Source organism: Phaethon lepturus, unplaced genomic scaffold, assembly GCF_000687285.1.
Source record: "Phaethon lepturus isolate BGI_N335 unplaced genomic scaffold, ASM68728v1 scaffold5227, whole genome shotgun sequence".
Classification (NCBI taxonomy): Eukaryota; Metazoa; Chordata; class Aves; order Phaethontiformes; family Phaethontidae; genus Phaethon; species Phaethon lepturus.
In genome coordinates, this window is record NW_010549687.1 from 91404 (window position 1) to 111597 (window position 20194).

The following is a 20194-nucleotide window of genomic DNA, read 5'->3' on the forward strand; positions in this document are numbered from 1 at the left end:
CAGCATGTTTCCAGGCCAGAAAGTCACACAAAACCTGCAATGGACACTCATCAGGGAATGCAGTTTGGGCAATGGGTGTTGGGCCACCTCCTGAAATTTGCAGTAAAGGCACCCAGACAGATGCTCTTGTAGAAAGAGCTACTAGTGGTGCTACTTGCTACACAGCAGTATAAAAGAAGGAGAGTAGGTGGAAAGTACTCTGTTCTGACAACAAAAGAATAGTATATGCTGCCTTTTTTTAATAAGATTTCATTTTTCTGTTGAATCAGCTATTGGTCTTGTGATTCTGTCACTGACATGCACACTGTCATCTCGACTTCAGTATTGTGCTACTGCCCAGCATTAGAAATGTCAATTTTTTTAACATTATCTTTTGGAACACTATCCATTTATTCATGCATCACTAAGGATGCACAGTTCCCAAGCAATTTTTTTTTTTTTTTAATGTACACAGTCAAAAGGAATATAAGCAGAGATTATAACAAGATCTTAGGTCTCTGATAATCCTCCCACGGCTGCTGGTAGGGCTGCACGGCCCCTTAGGGCACCTTTCAGCACAGCCAGCCTGCAGCTGCCAGAATGGCAATGGTCCCCTAAGAGCAGAGGACTCCTTTTGGCTTTACTGAAAGTAGAGCAAAGCTCCCATATGAACTTCAACATTTTTCTCTGAAATTGAACTTTTTTCTCTGATTCCAGTGCCTTTTCTTCAAATTCCGCTGCACAAAAAACTTATCAGATTTAACAATTTGAGGAAGTTGGAGAACAAAAAACATCTGGGGCCAGAAAGAGACAAAGAAACATTAGGTGAAAATCTGTGTTCCAATTTAGGGGAACTTTCCCATCAGCTTCCCTCAGAGAACTTGAAAAACGCTTTCTCTTGCCTTTGCAGAATTGCTCTGCTTTGCCTTCAGAGTGAATGCGGCAATTTTCCAAGCCAAACTTAGAGGAGAGAACAAATAAATCACTCTAATGCTTGTCTGGTAGGAATCCAAGCAGTAGAGAAACTACCTCCTTTCTAGAAAGTCTTGTAGAAAATGGTCCAATTTACTTAATCTTTTTGACACACTAATGTTTCTGCTTGAGTCTACAGTTTGCAAGCCATAAACATTGTGACAAATAATGAAGTAATCATGCAATTAGGACTCAATTACTTATGCTACAAGAGTGACCTCTTGCTCCTTTTTCCCCCACGTAAGAAGAAATAAATATTGTGTCTTTTTTTCCCCTCCGGTGCTAGTTTATGGCTTGAGTTATGTGAAATCCAGAAAGTTCATTCTCCTGGTTTTACCTTTGTAAGGTCATCTGGACTGTGGTCTTCCATGAGGCAGTCAGGGTGCACAGTAGATTTTACTAGCTTCCTTCTGCACGTGGACAAGTGAGGAGCGGGGGGATGCAGAGAGGATGAGCTGTGGCTTCTTTCCCTCTCCAAAACTCAAGGCAGTCTAGCAGGGCAGGGAGCAGGGATGTACAGATTGTGGCTTTTGAATTCTGTGCACGCCTGTGGCAGTTCAGGTGCAGCTGCCAGGCCAAGGCTGTGCCACGTGGTTATCCTTCGGGCTATGTTGGTACAAGGGCAAGACCTGAGTAACCCGCTTTGCTGGCTGTGGGAAGAAGTGACCCAGCAGATGCTTCTGGGTTCAGCCTGGCAGAGAGAGTCATTTTGGGATACCGCACCATGCCCACCCGTGTTCCACAGCGGGACTCTTCATCCATCGCTGTCTCTCTCCTGTGACCTGCTCCCTGCGCCTCCCCCTGCTCTCATGCTGCTTGGCTATATGAAGATATTGGTCAGCAGTTTGTAAGCTCAGAAATTTTGGGCAGTTCTACTGCAAGGCCTTGGCAAAGGGGGAAACAAAGAAGAAATCCTGGCTTGAAGGTGCCATGTGTATCATCTTTAAGATGGCTTTGTGGGTCCCCGGACCCAGGTTGAAAGGAATCTGTTGATCACTCACTCAGTGGTCTGCCCGATGTCCCACGTCTTGAATAACTTCCTGTAATAGAGGCTTGAGCCATGTGTCCCGTATGGAAAGAAAGCATGGGCTTTCCTGTATTTCTGTGGAGACCTGCCATTGTTTTCCAGGTGTCTACAGCAGAGATGCAGCAGTTAACGTGAATGTCAGCTAAACCACGCAGCCGTTCAGTCTGGTGGCTGGGGACCAAAGACTCACAGGTGCCCAGTGCGTAGTCACTTTACACCTGTTTGTAGGACTGTGACAGAGCCTGCTACTTCAAGTCTTGTCTGTTTTGAACTGTGGAGTCGCAGGCATATCTGTGCTGGGTGTCTCATAAATGCTCTCAGCTGGTATGGTCTGCACCCCAATGCTTTTCTCAAGGCTGTCTGTAAAAGGCTCCTAACAAGGACCTTCTTTCAGTCTGTCTGGAGTTCAGGATGCAAGCCTCTTTTGGGTGAAACAGAAACTTCCCTCTTAGTGGTCAGTTGCATTTTTCCTCTTGAGCTCTTTGCCACTGAAAGTGCTTCATCTGTCTGCTTTTTACAGCAGCAGTGCCGCTGATTTCATTCTGAGTGGATAGAGCTAGAACTGATGTGCCAGAATAATCTATTTCTCTCATGACATGCCCAGCATATTAAAATTAAGCAATGGCTGGCTTATATTTGCACTTAAATTAGACCATAATAGCACTGTTCTTAGGGGATCCTAATAAGAACTGGAGAATGACACTAAATCAATGGGCTTCTTGTTAAAAGAACTAAACTAAAACTCAGATGCTAAGCCCAATGGACTTTGTTCAAACCTGTTAAAATAGACTTTCCATGAAACAATGTTGTCAAGAAAGAGTTTTATCTTCAGGTTTTTCAGAGTATCTCTTACAGGAATAAACAGAGAAGTAAAATAGAAAGCCATTGTTTGACAAAAAAAAAAGAAGTAGGAAGAGAAAAAAAAGCATGTTATCACAAAACCCATGCAGTGTGAGGATAGCATGTAGTTTTCTTTTTAGCTGGGTCCTTTATCAAATATTCTTATTCCATTCTCTTCCAACACAATGCATTTCTCACTTTATGTTTGTTTTGAATTACTCTTCTAGCTGTAAGATCCACGCATGCTGAGATCTCTTCTGTAAAACACCCAGGATCCTGGCTTAGTTTCCTTTCCATTGATATTAATTCTTTCAGTTTCCACCTCTTACAGAACAGCCTAAATAAGGCAGAATCTCTTCAATCATAAAGACATCACACCAGAATATATGGCCAAAAACCCCTTCCAGAGGGACGAGGATAAATGCTCATCATTGGAGATGAGTTAATGAGGACTCTGCATGAAATCAGTCAGACTGCTCATTACAAGTCTCCATCACTGTGCTTTCTTCTTTCCCTCTCTGCCTGAATTTTAGACATACCTTTAAATTATCCCTTAATCACTTGCTTCCGAGGGTGCTGGCCTGCCTTTGAATGGTTGCTTTTTCAAAACAAGCTTCCTGTCTTTGTGTAATAAGTGTTTTTTTGCCTCTTTTCAGTGATGGTTGGGCAGACAGAGATGAAGTCATTGAAGGTTATGAACCTGAAGCAAATGGAGGCATCACTATCAAACTACAGTCTCCAGAGGTCTTGTCATTTGATGACTACTATCTGAAGCTGCGTCTGGACACCAACACACGCAACCCCTGGTTTCCTGAGTTCTGGCAGCACAGGTTTCAGTGTCGCATCCCAGGGCACCCACTGGAGAATCCCAATTTCCAGAAGAACTGCACTGGTAATGTGTCAAGTATTTTCCTATTTGAATCTGTGCTCTGGCAAATATTTGTCTTTGGGGTTTTTGTTCTTTTTCTCAATGTATAAACACTAGTGAAAAGTGCCAGCCCCAATTTGTACAGATATAAAACCCAGCTCTGGTGGGAATATGTTTCGCACTGGTTGCACAACCTCCTCTCAATTTGGTTCTGCTCTCTTATAGAGTGACTTATCCCTTTTCATGCTTTAAGGCTATGCTGAGGCTGACAAGAGTGTCCAAGGTTGTAATGTGGCTTGTAAAAAATAAGTAACCATTAAATTTTAACAAAAATAAGAACAAATTTGAACTTTTTCTCTCAAAGTCAGCTTTTCTGATCAGCTGAATAATCACAAAGTTCACAGAAAATATTATGGCAGAAAACAAATTTTAAGGAAAATCTATGAGTCTTAAAATTGCCCAGTCTTCTGCTTCACCCTTTTTTTTTCTTCACCCATTAAAACATTTGTAGGTTTTTTTTACTATGTAGCACTCATATAAAAAGCACACTGTCCTATAGATAGAAGTAACTTTCACCTCATAGCAAGAGAAGTGTATCTGTGCATAGACAGGTTTTCTCTTCCATGGCAGAATCTGAGAAAATAATGTAGAATGTTTCAGTAATGTTAGTAAATTGAATGAGAGGTGATCATTTTTCTGCAAAATACTTGCTGAATAATTTTTGCAAATATTTTGCTTGTAGTTTGTAAATATTTGATTTCTATTCAAAAGGCGTACTCCGATACTAAGGAAGTTATTCCATTGGAAACAAAAGTAATGAAGCCTGGCTTCCCGTTGATTTCTGTCCTGTTCTTTCTGTCTCCACCTCCTCTATATCATAGCAGTAATCTCAGCTGGTTTTCATGTGCTCCCTGAGCTGCAGCCCCGTAGTGTTTCTAGTTCTTCCCTTCTCCATCAGTAACACTTCTTAACAACAGCTTCCACATTACCTTTTGTTTCCCCCCAGTTCTCTTAACAGCTGAGACATATCACCAAATACTGTGACTCAAAACTGACTTGATGTGCTGACTGGCAGACAGGCTGGTCCATCTGGGTGCTGAGGGGCTAATGGCAAGCCAGACAGACTAAATAAATATTGAGTTTATATTGATATTTTTTCCTCAAAGGAGTTGTTAACTTTGGACTCTACCAAAATCTTGATTTATGGTATATATATTTCATTGGTTTTGAGACTGCTTCAGCCTGGACGAAGGAGTTAATATAGGCCAACAAGGGCAGAAATTACTAAGGGGAGGTTGAATGATGGTTGCACAGTGAAAATGCATAGCCTTCTTTCTTAAGAAAAGCAACTTAAAATTGCATTGTTTTGTTCGTTCTATTCACATAAATAAATTGCATGTTAATACTCTATAAAAAGGTGTAATTTCTGAGGAAATCTCAGCAGCTGTTATAAACATGGCTAGTTTGTTATCCAGCCTCCTTCTGGCTATAAAGCTAAACAGCTTAGTCTGAACCAGCAATGGGATTCTTCATCTGCTGCATCAAAGGCAAATACCAGGTGGTGAGTTCAAAATGGCCAATATGGGGTACTTCTGCACAGAATGTGTAGATGAGTCTTCAGGGAGTGGTTGCTATAGACTCTAAAATTGTGCTTGAGCCAAAAACAGTTAAACAAATTCATGGAAGAAAACCAATAAGGGTTGTTTTATGGGAAAAAATCACACCACCCCAAACTGGCTCAGGACATCGCAGGGTTGAAGCCACTGGACATCGGAGAGGGTGCTGCAGAGGTACCGTTACATGCCTGGTGTTCTGTGCTTCTCAAGGCATCAGGTATGAAAGACAGGAACCACTACATTCTTATAATACTAGTGGAACACAGAAACATCTACCTACATTGGTAGACTTTGACAGTTAATAGTCGCAATGCACGCACTCAAACATATTTCCCCCCTCTGAAATATATAAGGTTTTACGTGAAGCCTCAAAATGTGTGATATGTTTTAGGCTTTGCTGAAAAGCAATCAGCTCTTAAATTTGGTGGTGAACCACTGATAACCCTCAGGCTTATCACACACAACTGGTAAGTTCATAAGTGTCTCAAATCGCCAAAGGGAAGCACCACAATCTACCTATTCCTAATACTGGCATACCTACAGAACCGAGACACCTACATGTCCCTAGCAAGTCCAGGGGCAATAAAATATTGTATTTGTTTTTCTTTAACTGCACAGAGCTGACTGGCAACTGTCTGGCACCACCAGAGCTTTCTGCACACATGTCTTTATCTGACCTTTCTGCAGGGTTAAGAATGTCACTCCAAATACTAATAGCTTCAAAGCTTGCTCGTGGAGCCTTTCTCTGCAAGGAGGTCTAGTATGACAGTGCCAAGAAACTGCCTTCTTCACCTCTCACAGGTTTGGAGACAGGGCTCTTCACAAGCTCTCTGTAAAAAAAGAGGTCTGCATTGCATCTTCCCTCCTTCACAAAGTATCTCCATGCACAAATTTGAAGGAGAGAATCCATGCTGCTCAATAAATAATAAGCACTAGTATTTGAAATCCATTAAAAGTACCAATAGACAAGACAGTTTTGACGACTTTGTGGTACTACAAATTTAAGTACTGCTGCTACTACTGCATTACGTTGGGAAAATTATCAGTATTCAATACTGGTACCGAGCACCTTAACTCCATTATATCTAAGAGCTCTAATACTCTTACCTCACAGGATTCCATCAATACGCCCGGAACAAGGTACATAGGGTCCTGCATTATGGAAAAATCTGAGTCCCCTGTGGTCCCAGGAGTCCATTTACATTAATACTATGCATTGTGACTGTCTCGGGGTCCTGATCTGTTCTGTATTCCAGAAGTGCACTGGTAGTCCTTTCTGAGAACAAAGCCCACCCATACTTTTGCATGGACAGAAATTAATTCAAAGGCAGTAGACTGCTCACGTTCATCTCTCATGTTTGGAGACTTAACATCTCTGGAAACTATCTGATGAAAAAGAAAACCAAGAACAAAAATATTTGTGATATTTAGAGGGTCATCGTGTATTTGTATTTACCCAGCAGTGGTTTGCCTAGGAGCAATTAGAAACAAAAAAAGAAAAGGGAGTTTTGTTCTCTACCTTATTAAAAAAGATTCAAAATCCTTGGACTTATCTGTTTTGAAAAGGAGATTAATTACAAAGTTTGTATTTGAGAAACTTCAATTACTGCCTGCCCAGTGTAATTTGCTCATGCACAACGTAATCACTTTACTGAGTGATTTATTCAGAACTGCCACTGAAATGTGAAGTTCAATTTTTAGCATTCATGGATAGGCAAGGACTTCTCCTCAAGCAATTACAGCTGCTGCATTTGCAATTTCTTACGTCCTGTTACTGTTGAGTCTGGACTAGCTCAGGATTGCAGGCTCTCTAGGAAGCAAGGGAAAGCCAGTTCCTAGAAATCCCCCTTCTCTGATGACAAGAATTACTACTTCAATTCCTTCATTCAGTCCCTGGGAAGACCGATGTTGTCCTTCAGGAATTCTCATGTTACACTGAGCTCTGAATGTACATGTGTATTTTTGGGGAAAAAGGTTTATCGGTCTAAGCGCTATTGGAAGGAAACAAGTCCAAGTTCCTTCCACACTGTGAAGTCTGTGGGATGCCTAACAATTAGCCACAATTTCAGAATAGCTTATCTGGATCTACTAGGACTATATGGTAGTAGCACAAATTCTTGGGAAGAAAAGATTATCATTAAGAGTTTTGCAGTGACTGTTCTTTTGAATCATCCCTTCTCGCAAAAATTAAACAACTTACTTTTCCCACTTGGGTGGCAGCCAAATGAGTGGGAGCTATTTTTGACTCATTCTTTGCTAGTGTTGTAGCCAAATGCCTCTCACAAGGGAATGCCTCTCTCCCTATCCCTCTCTTTTCACCCCTCCCTCTTTCTCTCTCTCTCTGCTATAGGAGATACTCTTCCTCAACACAATAGGACTCAAGTCTAGAAATTTTTTTATACATAGATGTATTGGATCTGGCTGGGATGAAGTTAACTTTCCCCATAGCAGCCCTCATAGTGCTGTGCTTTGTAGCTGTAGCTAGAAAGGTTTTGATAACACACCAGTGTTTTGGCCAATGCTGAGCAGTGCTTGCACAGCACTGAGGCTGTCTCTTCACCCCTCTACATCCTCCTCAAAGGCCAGTGGGCTGGGAGTGGGCAAGAGGTTGGGAAGGGACATAGCCAGGACAGCTGATCCAAACTGGACGAAGTTTCCCTCCCATATGATGTCGTGCTCAGCAATAAAAGCTAAGAGAAAGGGAGGAGGGGGGGATTCATTATTAAGGCATTTGTTTTCTGAAGCAACCTCCACATACTGAGGCTCTGCTTCCTAGGAAGTGACTGGACATCGCTTACTGATGGCGGTAGAGAACAAATCTTCATCTTTGCTTCCGTGCATGGCCCTTGCTTTTCTTTCTTAAACTGTCTGTATAAGATAAAGGACCCATAAGTTTTTCATTCTGTTTTCTCCCCCTGTCCTGCTGAGGGGGAGTGAGAGAGTGGCTTGGTGGGCACCTGCCAGCCAAAGTCAACCCACCACAGTAGAAAAGAGATATTTGTATACGACCACTATCCTGTAGTTTTCTTGATATCTAGCAGGCCAAACCCACTTCCAGTACAGAATTCTTCTTCTTAAACTTTACATGTCCCTAAGGTGCTTTTAATGTTTTCCATGTAGTAGCTATATTCTTTAGGAAACAAAGCATGTCCTGCAACTCTGTGCATGGACTCCTGACTCATCACAAGGTTCAGAATTTCACACCATTCGTCATGCACTTCAGATGAAAAGTCAGAACAGAGCAGACCATTTTAACACTAACAGAAAAAAAGATGTTTCTGAATTTGAGATACTAAGAAGATACCTAACTCAGGATGGATCTGACATTAAGTTCCTTTAGCACACAACCTCAGGTGCTGCCCCAAGTAACAGTTACAGTTCATCGGACAACTCAGCCTTTTGCACATTTTGGAGATTGTACAGAGATTGTACACTGAAAGCAAGGTTAGATGATAGAATGTGTATGTCAGGCAACAGAGTTCAGATACCCTTCCAACAGTTCTGTAAGATATTTTCTCCTCCCTGATCTGATAGAAATAGCCTGAATGGAAGTGTTTTTCTCCCCACAAAACTACAGTGACAAATATTTCTCTGTTGGACTTGGTGACCTCACATAGGCCAGTGTTAAATGCAAGTCACGCTCACGCAGAAATGGTGCAAAACTCAGTGCAGTGCAAACAGTTGTATGGAGGTCTAACTGCTCATTTACAGAATGCCTTATTGACCTCCTGGCAGATAATACAACAGCTATAGTTCATGTAAACAGGCTGGGATGAGTACTCCTCTGCACCACAAGAGACTGTTATGAAATTGGTTATGGAACTGATGCAAACATCAGATTATGTTCACAGCAGTTCATCTGCTGGGACAACAAAATACATTGGCAGGCAATCAACAGAGACATTTTCAACAGAGCAAAGTGGAACGAAGTGGGCAATTCATGATTCATTCATTGATTCAATTGGTCTTTGAGGAGAAGGATTATTTGTCAGTGAACCTATTTGTGACAGACAAGAACAAGAAATGTAGATTTTTTTTTTTGTTCCAAATGAGGTCACAGTCTAAGTTCCCTGTAGGATGCTTATTCATACCTTGGTCATTCCATAAGGATTGCTTTGTCTGCTAATTCCTGTCTCAGTCCAAGAGAAATACAAACAATCAGTCTGAGCACAGCCAGAGTCACAGATCACAGAAGCACCCAGTCTGGAAATGTAGCTCAGGAAGACTGTAGTCCAACTCCCTGCTCAAAGCAGGGTAAGCTATGAGGTTGCTCAGGGCTTTATTCACTGGGGTCTTGAAAACCTCCAAGGATGAAGGTGGCAGATCCTCTCTGGGCAACCTGTTCCACTGCTTGAACATGAAAAAGTTTTGCCTCATATCCAGTCTGAACCTCTCTTGTTCAAAGTTATGCCCGTTGTCTCTTATGCTCCCACCGTACTTCACCATGAAGAACCTGTCTTTCTCTTCTTGATAACTACCCAGTAGGTATGAGGGCCTGTTTTAAAGTTCCCCTGCAGCCATCTCTTCTCCAGGCTGAACAAGCCCAAGTCCTTCAGCCTGTCCTCGAAGGGCAAGGACTGCAGCTCCCAATCATCTCAATGTCCCTCTGCTAGATGTGCTCTAGGTTATCAATGTATTTCTTTATTCGGGGTTTGCAAACTGTATGCAGTATTCTAGATGCAGCCTGATGAGTGGAAAGCGAGGAGTAGTAGTGGGGAGGTAATCACATGCTGCACTCACTGGCGACACTATCAGCACAACTCATGATGCTGCTTGCCTTCATTCCTGCCAAAGAACTGTATGGGCACCATATTCTTGTGTCAAATTTGGTCCTAAGAAGTTCTATCTTTTCCCATCTTCTTTCTGCATCAGCAGACTCGCACAGGAAGGAGGATATAAGCTTTGATCACAACGAGGTAGTTCTGGATGTCCACCATAAATCTTCACATCATGTCAAATCATAGGCTGAACATATTAATGATAGCAGAAAAGACTAAATATTCCAGAAAAGGCATTTATACTTTGGTATGAATAATGCAGACTTGTACTTCTTGAGACAAAAATTGCAGGGAATATGGATTATTTTGTCACTGTAAAGACCTTGAATCATCCACTTTGCTTGGTATAGCTGTAGCCTGAAAGAGATGAGCATGGTGCAGAGGTCGTTTAGATATTAGAGACCCACAGAGCACCTGCACAGAGCGGTGCAGTGTTACATGAACAAACTAGTTCAAGTCCAGGAGTAGTATAGTTATGTCTGTGGAACATCACACCCAAGCTACTAAATCAAATTATTTCAACAAGTGCTTCTGGAGCCAGCTTGAGTTGTTTGCCTCTAGTTAAGATTTCTCTAAAACCATCCCTAAGTGTTTGTCACTTATCACCCATTCATTAAAAAGTAACAGGTTTTATCTCATCTAGACATAGAAAGGGTCCTTACAGTTTTAGTAAGGTTGGGTTTTTTCCTAACGTAGGATAATAATGTCTTTTTAAAAGACCTACAGAGCCTCTACTCATACCTGTCATGATATTCGTTTTCCTGTATTTGTCTGTGAAGTTCTCCTTGATTGCACTTGTTGCACCTGATAGGAAGATGGAAGAGTGATGGCTGACCTATTCCCATCCTCAGACAATTCTGTACTTGACTAATGCATCTTTCAGATTGTATCCAGTCCACCAGTAACATAGTTCAGAGTTTCTCTTAATCAAGGATTATTTTCTCAAGACCTATCTTAGTTTTGATGAATTTATATGAGATAACATGGGGCCCTCATTTTCTAATATCAGTGGACAGAGGACTCCAAGATGTGTATTTTTTCTACATTTTGCTTTAAGAATAAATGCATTTCCAGTGAGAATTAATCTGAGTGTTTTTCAGAGTGTTTCAGGTTATGTTGTGAGTTGGACAAATTAGATGCAGTAGACATTATTAGGGCTCATTCTGCTGTGTCAGAGGTGCTTGTAGGTGCTTCTCTGAGGACTCCTTTATTCTCAACATCTGCAAGGCTCCCCCATGCAGCATATGTCCCATGAGACTTTGCACCCCCAGAAACACCTACAGCAGGAGCTACTTTCACTACAATATGTCAAAAAAGTTAATAATAAGACAACAGCCTGAATGCACACTCTGCCAGGTGAGTCACTGCTTGTAAATCACCTGAACAGTATATAAGATACATTCATAAGCTTTTGAAGAAGGAATCAAGCTATTGCCATGACATGACATCTTCAAGGTGTGTTGTACCTTATGCCTCCTGTGACTCACCCTCCCTAACCCCTGCATTGGGTTCCCATTACGTATTTAGGTCCCTGCGGTAGAGAAGGAGCTGAGTCCTATGTCACTCTCTTCATCCTCAGTGTGAGGCAGGAGATCCTAGGATTCATCCCACAGTAGTGATCAAAACCAATCTCAATTTCATGGGCACCTAGAATGAAGCTAAGGGACAGCTTGTCTGAAAGAACTCTAGCTACTAGACTTTTTAGTTAAGACTCTTTTACAGCAGGTAAGACAGCAGAGCTGTAGCATCAATTTAATTCCCACACAAGGTTACAGTTTTTAAGGTTTAAAGAAAAGGAAGATTAATAATGTGCTCACCTGTGATAAACCATATGAATTACTTGGAGAAGACATTATCTATGGGCAGTTTTTTGTTTATTTGCTTCTAGCTTCTTATTTCTGTGTTTGGAAGAAAGCAACTACATTTATCTAATATTTTATATTTCCAAAAACACTTTTAAACCGGGCTGTCAATCAAAATACAATAACAATGAATATTTTTCTTCTTTTGGGATCCATGAAAAAGTACGATCGCCATCAAATAAAGGAAAGAAGCGGTATACCTATACCTTTGTAGACAGCGTAGAAGACACTTTGCAGAACATATACATATTACAGCAGGATATCATAGAAGTTTTCTGAATCTGATATTTACACCTACATTTTCCATTGGTTTTAACAGTCAAAGTTTCCACTTCTGGGATTAAAACAATCCTTGGGCAGGCTTGTGACAATCATCCTTCTCCATTACACAAGTAAACCAATGGTGCTGCAAAGGAACAGGACACGAGTCATGCTCCCTTGTGCCTCCTCGGGGCTCCTGTCTCCCGTGCCTGGAGAGCAAATGGGGGCACGCCTGACTGCTCAGACTGTCACAGCTGCTTTGAACTTGTATCAGGAGTGTGGTGAGGACAAAAGCACACAATTAAAATTAATTGATTTTTTCCTAGAAATCAGTTGTTTGTGCAGGTCACACATAGAACAATTAGCCTAGATATAAGCATTTAACCAAATCATTAAGTAAAATAGATGAAGTAACACAGGTAACCGGTCTGAAAATAAGGCCAACGGCCTTCTGTCAGCCCTCCTTCTTTTATTAGATCATATCTTCACTTTTCTCATTTACCTGTGGGTGGAAATTTTGTAAACTCAGCTTGCAATTTTACAGGTTGTCATTACTGGCAGCATTACCCCATAAATACAGGTGCAAAGGAGATACAGTAGAGGCTAACGTGTAGGCGCAAACCCACACACTCACACATGTCTGGCTGCAGCCCAGAGATACCCTTTGTGCACAAGGATATTTTCTGAAAAGTAGCCAATACAGTTCTTAAAATAAATTAGTTCCTCTTCATAGACTTTGGGCAAGCAGTGGTGTAAAGAACAATAAATTATGAGCCTGAGTAGTAACATTTGAACCGTACAAACCACAAACTTTCCTGCTCCGAATAAGCTGTAAGGAGAATGATCCGATGGTAGGTGTGTGTTCCGAAGGTTAGGGATGCCAGAATTAACTTCTGTTTTCCCACTCAGACTGGGAGGTCTGGGGGAGCACAGGAGTCTGCTAGTGCGGTGGGAGCTAGGGAGGAATAGTGAAAGCAGCTCCTGCAGCTAGGCTGGGCTGCTGGCTCTGCCGGAGAGGGACACTGCACAGCAAGGGGTGGCACAAGGTGATTTCCAAAGGTTTCCTTCAGCTCAGATTTTTGAGGTTCGTGCAATAGAAAGCAGCTTTAGAGGAATGTGCAAGTTCAAACCTTTAATCTAGTTCTGGATTCAGGCTCACCTCTATGGAGTTGGAAAACCAGGGCTGTTCTCTTCAAAGCAGTGGTGCTCTACACATCATGCTGTGCAGTGTACTGTCTACTTTCTGCAAAGTCCAGTTTACTCTGCCTGTTTTTCCAGGTTTATTTTACCTAAGAAGTCACGTCACAAAGACACATTTTCAGATCTCAAGTACTTTAGTAATTTGGGTTTGGCTGGGCTGCATAGCCCTTTTTTTCTGCATTATCACATCTGGCTACTCCCAGGAAAAAAGGTGTGCTAAAATGAATGCTTTTGAAATCCTTTCAGATTTGAAAGCATCCTGCTTCTGTTTTTCTGTTGAATTTAATGTGTGAAAAAGATTAGGGCCACTTATTTTATCTTTGGATTTATTTAGCTCTAGCTCGCTGCTAATCAGCGATGCGTTATCCTCATGCAGATGTCATTCAGAAGCTTCTAATCTTAGCTTCATTTTAAAACGAATCTTTTCTGTGATACTGTACTTGAACACAGCTCTGGGCATATGTCCAGTTAAGGGGAAAATAAAGTTGATCTTTGTGACCTATGTATTTGCGATTAATGTATTGCATATTGCAAGGATTACATGGGACTCTTGGGATTCTCCTAACAATCATTGGAAAACAACACTTAAAACAGAAACTGTGAGTGTGCTCTTTTAAATTATAACATGTTCCAACTAGGCACTGGTTAGGGTGGCTCAGGCCGCTTTGCTCCTCAGCTCCAGAGCAGCTGCAGCAGCTGCCTTTGAGTGTGGGAAGTGAGAGGAGTCTCTGAGAGCAACCGCATGGCTGCAGGTCTGCTGCATAGCCTGGGCACCCTGCAATTACTCACATTGCACATGTGAAATCCAGCCCACAGACAGGCAACCATGTGGTTCCAGGAGGCCAGTCCTTGAAACAGGAGGTTTCTTGTGTGAGGATATGGTCTATTAAGAAAAAAAACCCCAAAAAACAACAAAAGCCAACAAAAAAACTGAAATGCAAAACCAACAGTAAACTTGGCAAAGGAGAAATTTGAGGGAGTTATATTTCTGCAGAAGTGAGATACATTGATATTCATATTGATTTATACTCGGGCAGCTAATGCTGGTGTTCTTAATACCACCTTGACATTAAGAACAGAAGTGAGGAAGAAGTGGTTTGTTCTTCTAGAATAATAACGAAAGAAAAAGAAAACCAATGTACTTGGCTGATGGGTGGTACACTGTCATGCAAGAATTCTGAAACCCGTCTTAAATCAATACTGATTTAAAGCGTGATAAATATTAGATATTTTTCATTACTCTTCTTCAGACTCCTACAGAACCACTGGAATTTAAAGTAGGAAAAGACCAGTTAAGCCAGCTCATCTGTGTCTGCCAGCCACAGGCTGGTGTCCTACCATGAGGGGAGTACTTGGTCTGATGTTCTGAGATATTGACTCATACCTTTGAAGTCCTTGGGATCTCATGCCCATACACTGACCACCATGAGCTAGTACTTAGATGTTTACAGGTCTAGATCAATGGACAGAGAACCATTTATGTGATTTGTTCCACTTGCTGTCTACATGCCAGACAAGAGCACAGATCTCCAGAGAGAATAGGTTAATTTATATGTGTATTTTATGATTTTCATCATATTTTTCCACTCTGATCTAAAGACCCTGACTAATAATTTTGGGTGTTGTACTGGTGCCGAATATTTAACATGCACTGAGACTAGTTTTTTATTAACTTCTTTGCCCCATTCAGTAGTAATACATTCTATGTTTAATATGAAGGTTGTTTATTTTCAACTCTGAACTAGCGTTTTCCAATGAAGGTGCCCAAAATTAGGTTCCTGAAGTGCATGCTCTGAGACCTAGATAAGTTGGCCTGATTTTTAAGGGTACTGATCTCCCATAATTCCTATGGAAGTCAACAGCAGCTAGAGAAGTTCAGGTATTAATCAAGGCAATTAATTAGCTGCCTGAATATGTATCCAGGTTCCTAATTTAAGTATCTAAGGTGATTAACGTTCTGAAAGCTGCAGCACAATAACGGAGTTCTGTCTCTTTCTTTCAGATGAAATCTCAGGCTTCACACGAAAAGCATGACACTTGAAATTTAATCAGTCCTATTTCCTGTGCTTTTAATTTTTCCTTCATTGTGTGTTATAATAGGATATCTGTAAGGGTATCTGACTCAATTTTTTTTTTTTAATTAAGAGTAAAAATTATGATTAAAGCTAGCCAATAACAGAAAAATATGCAAATACTTCTTTAAATTTGTAAATTAATTCGATTTTAAGTGTGTTCATTCCTTCCTCACGTAAGAGTAGCGGCAACTCATTAGCTGCTAGACTTGTTCCAAATAACAGATCTGTTAAGAATAGTAGTTCTAAATATGTCTTTAACAGAACGTGCAAATAAGGCAGCAAGGTTACATAGTTACCTGAGGGACACGGGAAGACTGAAGGTTGGGTTGTCTTTCTTTTTAATGGTTTCTCCACAGGTGTTCAGGTCATGTAGAAAATAGGCTCTGTGGAATCCTGTCCTTGGAGAGACTGGGTCAGGATCCAGGATGGCACTGGAGGAAGGCTGTAAAGAAAGCAAGAGGAGCAGGCACATTCAAAGTTTCTGCGATAATAACCAGTCACATTAAAATCACACCTGAGGCTTTGGGAGCACAGGCACTTGTGGGACCCTGTGGAGTCTGGGAGAGAGAGGTCCTCAGAGATAGTTTGTTGTTGAAACTGGGAGTAACAGAAAAAGCTATAGGACACACAGTAAGAGCAACAAATTGAATTCCCTGTTGTCATATTCCCAAGAAAGGCTACAAATTAAAAGAAAATAATTAAAAAAGGAAAGAATCAAAGTCAAAGAATAAATTGGGACATGGAGATTGTGATGCCAGATAGGAGTATGGCCTCTGACCAGGATCACACAGGGCAAGAGCCCTCCTTTCCATTCACCCTGTTTGTGAATCTTCCATTAAAATAACTGTGCTATTGCCTACGACCTTTAAATGCAAAGGCTGAGCTTGACTGTTCAAATGCCTTTGTTAGCATTAAATTTTAGTCAGCTAATGAAATAATAAGATGGATTTCAAATGTTATATCAGAATTTGAAATCAGTGTCTTTGCTGATTACATGTACAAACCATTCAATCAAGGACTAAAAAAACATCAGCTGGCATATTTAATTCCTGTTTATAGGATGAAATATTCATTTCTAATTAAAATAGGAACTGAGAAATAATGTCTTGCTGCAGATGTTAAATAATAATTTCAAGTAAAAAATAGAACATGTTGTGGTCATTTTGCAGGCAGTTTGTACACAGTCCAGCTTTTAAGAAAAACAAATTAATCATAATAATTATTTGTCAAGCTCTCATAATAATTACTCTCTGTCTTTAAGAAAGGCACTTGAATCACTTCAGATTATCATCTATGTTGCCTGTTTCTAGCATGAACATGTAATTTAATGTTATGTCCTAACTATCTGAGTTAGAGTAGATTTTCTTTAAGCCTAAACTGCTTCTGACTTGATGGATTCCCCAAGTTCAGAATCACAAGCAGAGTTTTATTGATTTCTAGTTTTAAGCCTTGAATATTACATTTGGGTATTTGACTGCAGGTATTAATAAACCACTGTCATTCCATGCCAGAGTCCTGGTCAGTTCCAATACGTGATCACAGTATTTTATTTGGGGGTGAATTTCCATAAGCTAGAAGGGCTAAATATTAATTTTTTAAATGATCATCAAGTAAGTTAAATATCTTTACAGCTTATTGACTTCATGATGGAGTTAATTCCAAACATCTTCATTAGAATGTGCATAATAATGAACGTTCATAATTTTATGTAAATTATGGCAGGTGTAAGTATAGTCTCAGTTTCGTGCATGAAAACGTCCATGAAAAGGATGGCACACAAATACAAAGTCATGTTTCTTTTCAAACCATTTGAATTGCTGCTGAACTGTGTTTGCCTCAGAGTGTAAGATACTGAAATTGATTTATCTCAAATAGGGACAGTTATTTTCCTCTGTTGTTTTCCAGTCTATTAATTCCAAAGGACAGGAATTAAGATAATAGCCAAAATGAGGTAATCAATAGCCTTAAAAACTTAACCTTCTTGTCAATTGTTGGTTATGTTGCTTCCCTGGTGGACATTCTGTGAATTGTATTTCTCAGCTGATCGCATCGCAAGAACACATACAAATATCACGGGTGTGGATCCTTCTTTTTGTTTTGAAGTGGGTTGTTTTTTTTACCCTGCACCAAGCTATGCTCTGTATATCCTTCAGTTTCTATTTCATTAAAAACCAGTCTTCACTGCAGAGCTATTTCATCGTGAACATTCCACTAAAAGCTAGGAACATAGAGAAGCAATGTTAAAATTTCCTGCCAAGCCCTTAACAGTATATAGCAGTAGACATGTACAGAAGAGGTTTCTGTAGCTTGCAGTGTTGTTTAGAGAAGAAAGAATTTCAGCAGGTCATCCTCATAGGGCCACAAACCCTAGTTTTTTTCTTAAGTATATTTCCTTATGAAGAATTTTAGCCCAATGGGAAGAAACAGTCTTCAGGCCATAATGTCATCCCCTAAAGAAGCTTTATTAGGCTGATGAGTGATGAACTTCTGTCAAACCATCTGCTATAAGTGGATCTCTCCAGAGCTGCATTTAACAGCATGTGCCATATACATTCTCTGGTAGAGAAAGTTTGAATCATTTGAATCATGGATAACTAACTTAGAAATACCAACATTTTGAAGAATCATAAAAGAGTTTGGGTTGGAAGGGACCTTTCAAGGTCATCTAGTCCAACCCCCCTGCAATGAGCAGGGACAGCTTCAACTAGATCAGGCTGCTCAGAGCCCCATCCAACCTGACCTGGAATGTTTCCAGGGATGAGGCATCTACCACCTCTCTGGGCAGCCTGTGCCAGGGTTTCACCACCCTCATTGTCAAAAATTTCTTCCCTAGATCTAGTCTAAATCTGCCCTCTTGTAGTTTAAAACCATCAGTCCTTGTCCTGTTGCTACAGGCCCAGCTAAAAAGTCTGTACCCATCTTTCTTATAAGACCCTTTAAGTACTGGCAGGCTGCAAGAAGGTCTCCTCAGAGCCTTCTCTTCTCCAGGCTGAACAACCCCAACTTTCTCAGCCTGTTCTCTGATAACAAGTTCTCTGCTTGTTATCTGGTTTCCTGCTCTTTTCCTATTGCTATGAATAATTTCTGTGGACATGTATTCTTGCAACTTTTCAGCTGTGTGATCAGTTGCTTTCAGCTCTTACTGATAGGAGTTACAAGTGCGTGGGGACAATCGGTGTAGATTGCAAACCTGTGATGGTACAGAGCTACACCTTGCCAGGAACAGCCTAGTGAAGGAAGAGACAGCCCTCTCCTGGGGTGGCTGCCATGCAAACGGCTGTACTGTTAGCTTAGCCCTTCGGTGGTGTATTGTCTTTCCCTTTGAGTCCCTTCTTTTACTGCTAGCCAACACAAGAGACAGAGCAGCTGATTTGGATTTATGGAGAAAGGGGATAAGGAACTTTTTCTCCACCACAGGCCTGTTTTGCACTCACCTGCTTCCCAGTCCAGTGACGCAGTGCTGGCAAAACCACGCTGCCAGCTGCTGCAAAGGCCTCCAGCGTCCCTCTGCCCTCTTCCAAAGGCAGAGAGGGGCTGCAGCATTGCACATCAGCTGGGAGTGTTTGTGAATATATAATGTCTCACCCAGCCGTGCTCTACCTGCTTGCCCCAGTACTGTCACATACAAATATCAGGCATGCCCAGTCTTCGCAGTCACTTGAAGCTGCAGCCAGCCTTTGGGACGTGACAGTCTTCTCATCCCCTGCTTAGCTCCTTTGGGTCACTAGAAAGGAGGTGTAAGAGGAAAGCTCTCTGCTCTCTTGGGCACAGGCGCATTTGAACATAGCTTTGTCATCTCCCACAGTGTGAGCATGAGTTATGTACATTGTCACTTGGTGTTTACGTCTTAAATCTGCTTTTCCTGGAGTCATGTAGTTGTGTGAGAGTCTGAATGTCCGTGGGGAGAAGCAGAAAAGGCAGGGAGGGAAAGCAAGCTTCAGACTCTTGTGTCTGCTAAGCAAAGTTTGCAGACTGGGAAATAGAGGAGCAGTTAGAGATCAGTTTCCTTCTGTTTTGCTCCCAAGTCGCATGGTGGATGGGCTGGACCTGCGAGTTCAGACTTGGCGCAGGGCTGGCAGCACTGCTTAGTCCCATTTCTCCTGACCAGTGCCTAGCAGCTCTGAGACTCGCCCTGCATCTGATTAATGAGTGAGTCAGCAGCTTGAGCAGTCTCTTCTCCTCATAATATTTCAGTTTCGCTGTGGTACTCTTGTAATTTTGTATGCCAGCCTCATTCCGGAGTCTTTGACACTAAGCTCTTAAAGCCCTAATGTGCTTACATAACATGATATGGAGAACCAAGTAAGTAAATTTAATTAAAAACTTTCCCCACTGCTTCTGACACACAGGGAGAGACAAAGGTAAGACACTTCTTTTCAAACACTGAAGAGTAACGTGTCATCCTCACAAAAACAGACAAGGAAACTGAAAGACACTAGCGGTGTATAGTATATCTAAAAAGGGGACTAGTCTTCTAAAGTTTAGGTGTGAGACATCTGAAATGAAGGAGAAGCTGTGCCTTGATGGCTGAATTCATGTTTTGGTTTCCTTTAGCCATTGAGTTGACATCTGTGAAAGATATATTGGTAAAAGCAAGTAAAAAAAGACCAAACCCTTTTAAATTCAATATCAACTTTATTCCATGAGAAGAAGATTCATTAGTTATTTGAGCTTTCTTAACATAACTAATAACTAATTAATTATTAGAGCTTTCAC

At 41.1% G+C, this 20194-nt stretch overlaps 1 protein-coding gene across 1 annotated transcript in view; it reads left to right on the forward strand.

The window, feature by feature from the left end:
* LOC104623282 (metabotropic glutamate receptor 1-like) overlaps nt 1–20194 on the forward strand; it is a 123854-nt gene that overhangs the window by 81337 nt on the left and 22323 nt on the right. Inside the window, exon 5 of the mRNA XM_010290327.1 lies at nt 3475–3710. Within this exon, the coding sequence (XP_010288629.1) occupies nt 3475–3710 (236 nt within the window). The remainder of the gene's footprint in view (nt 1–3474; nt 3711–20194) is intronic.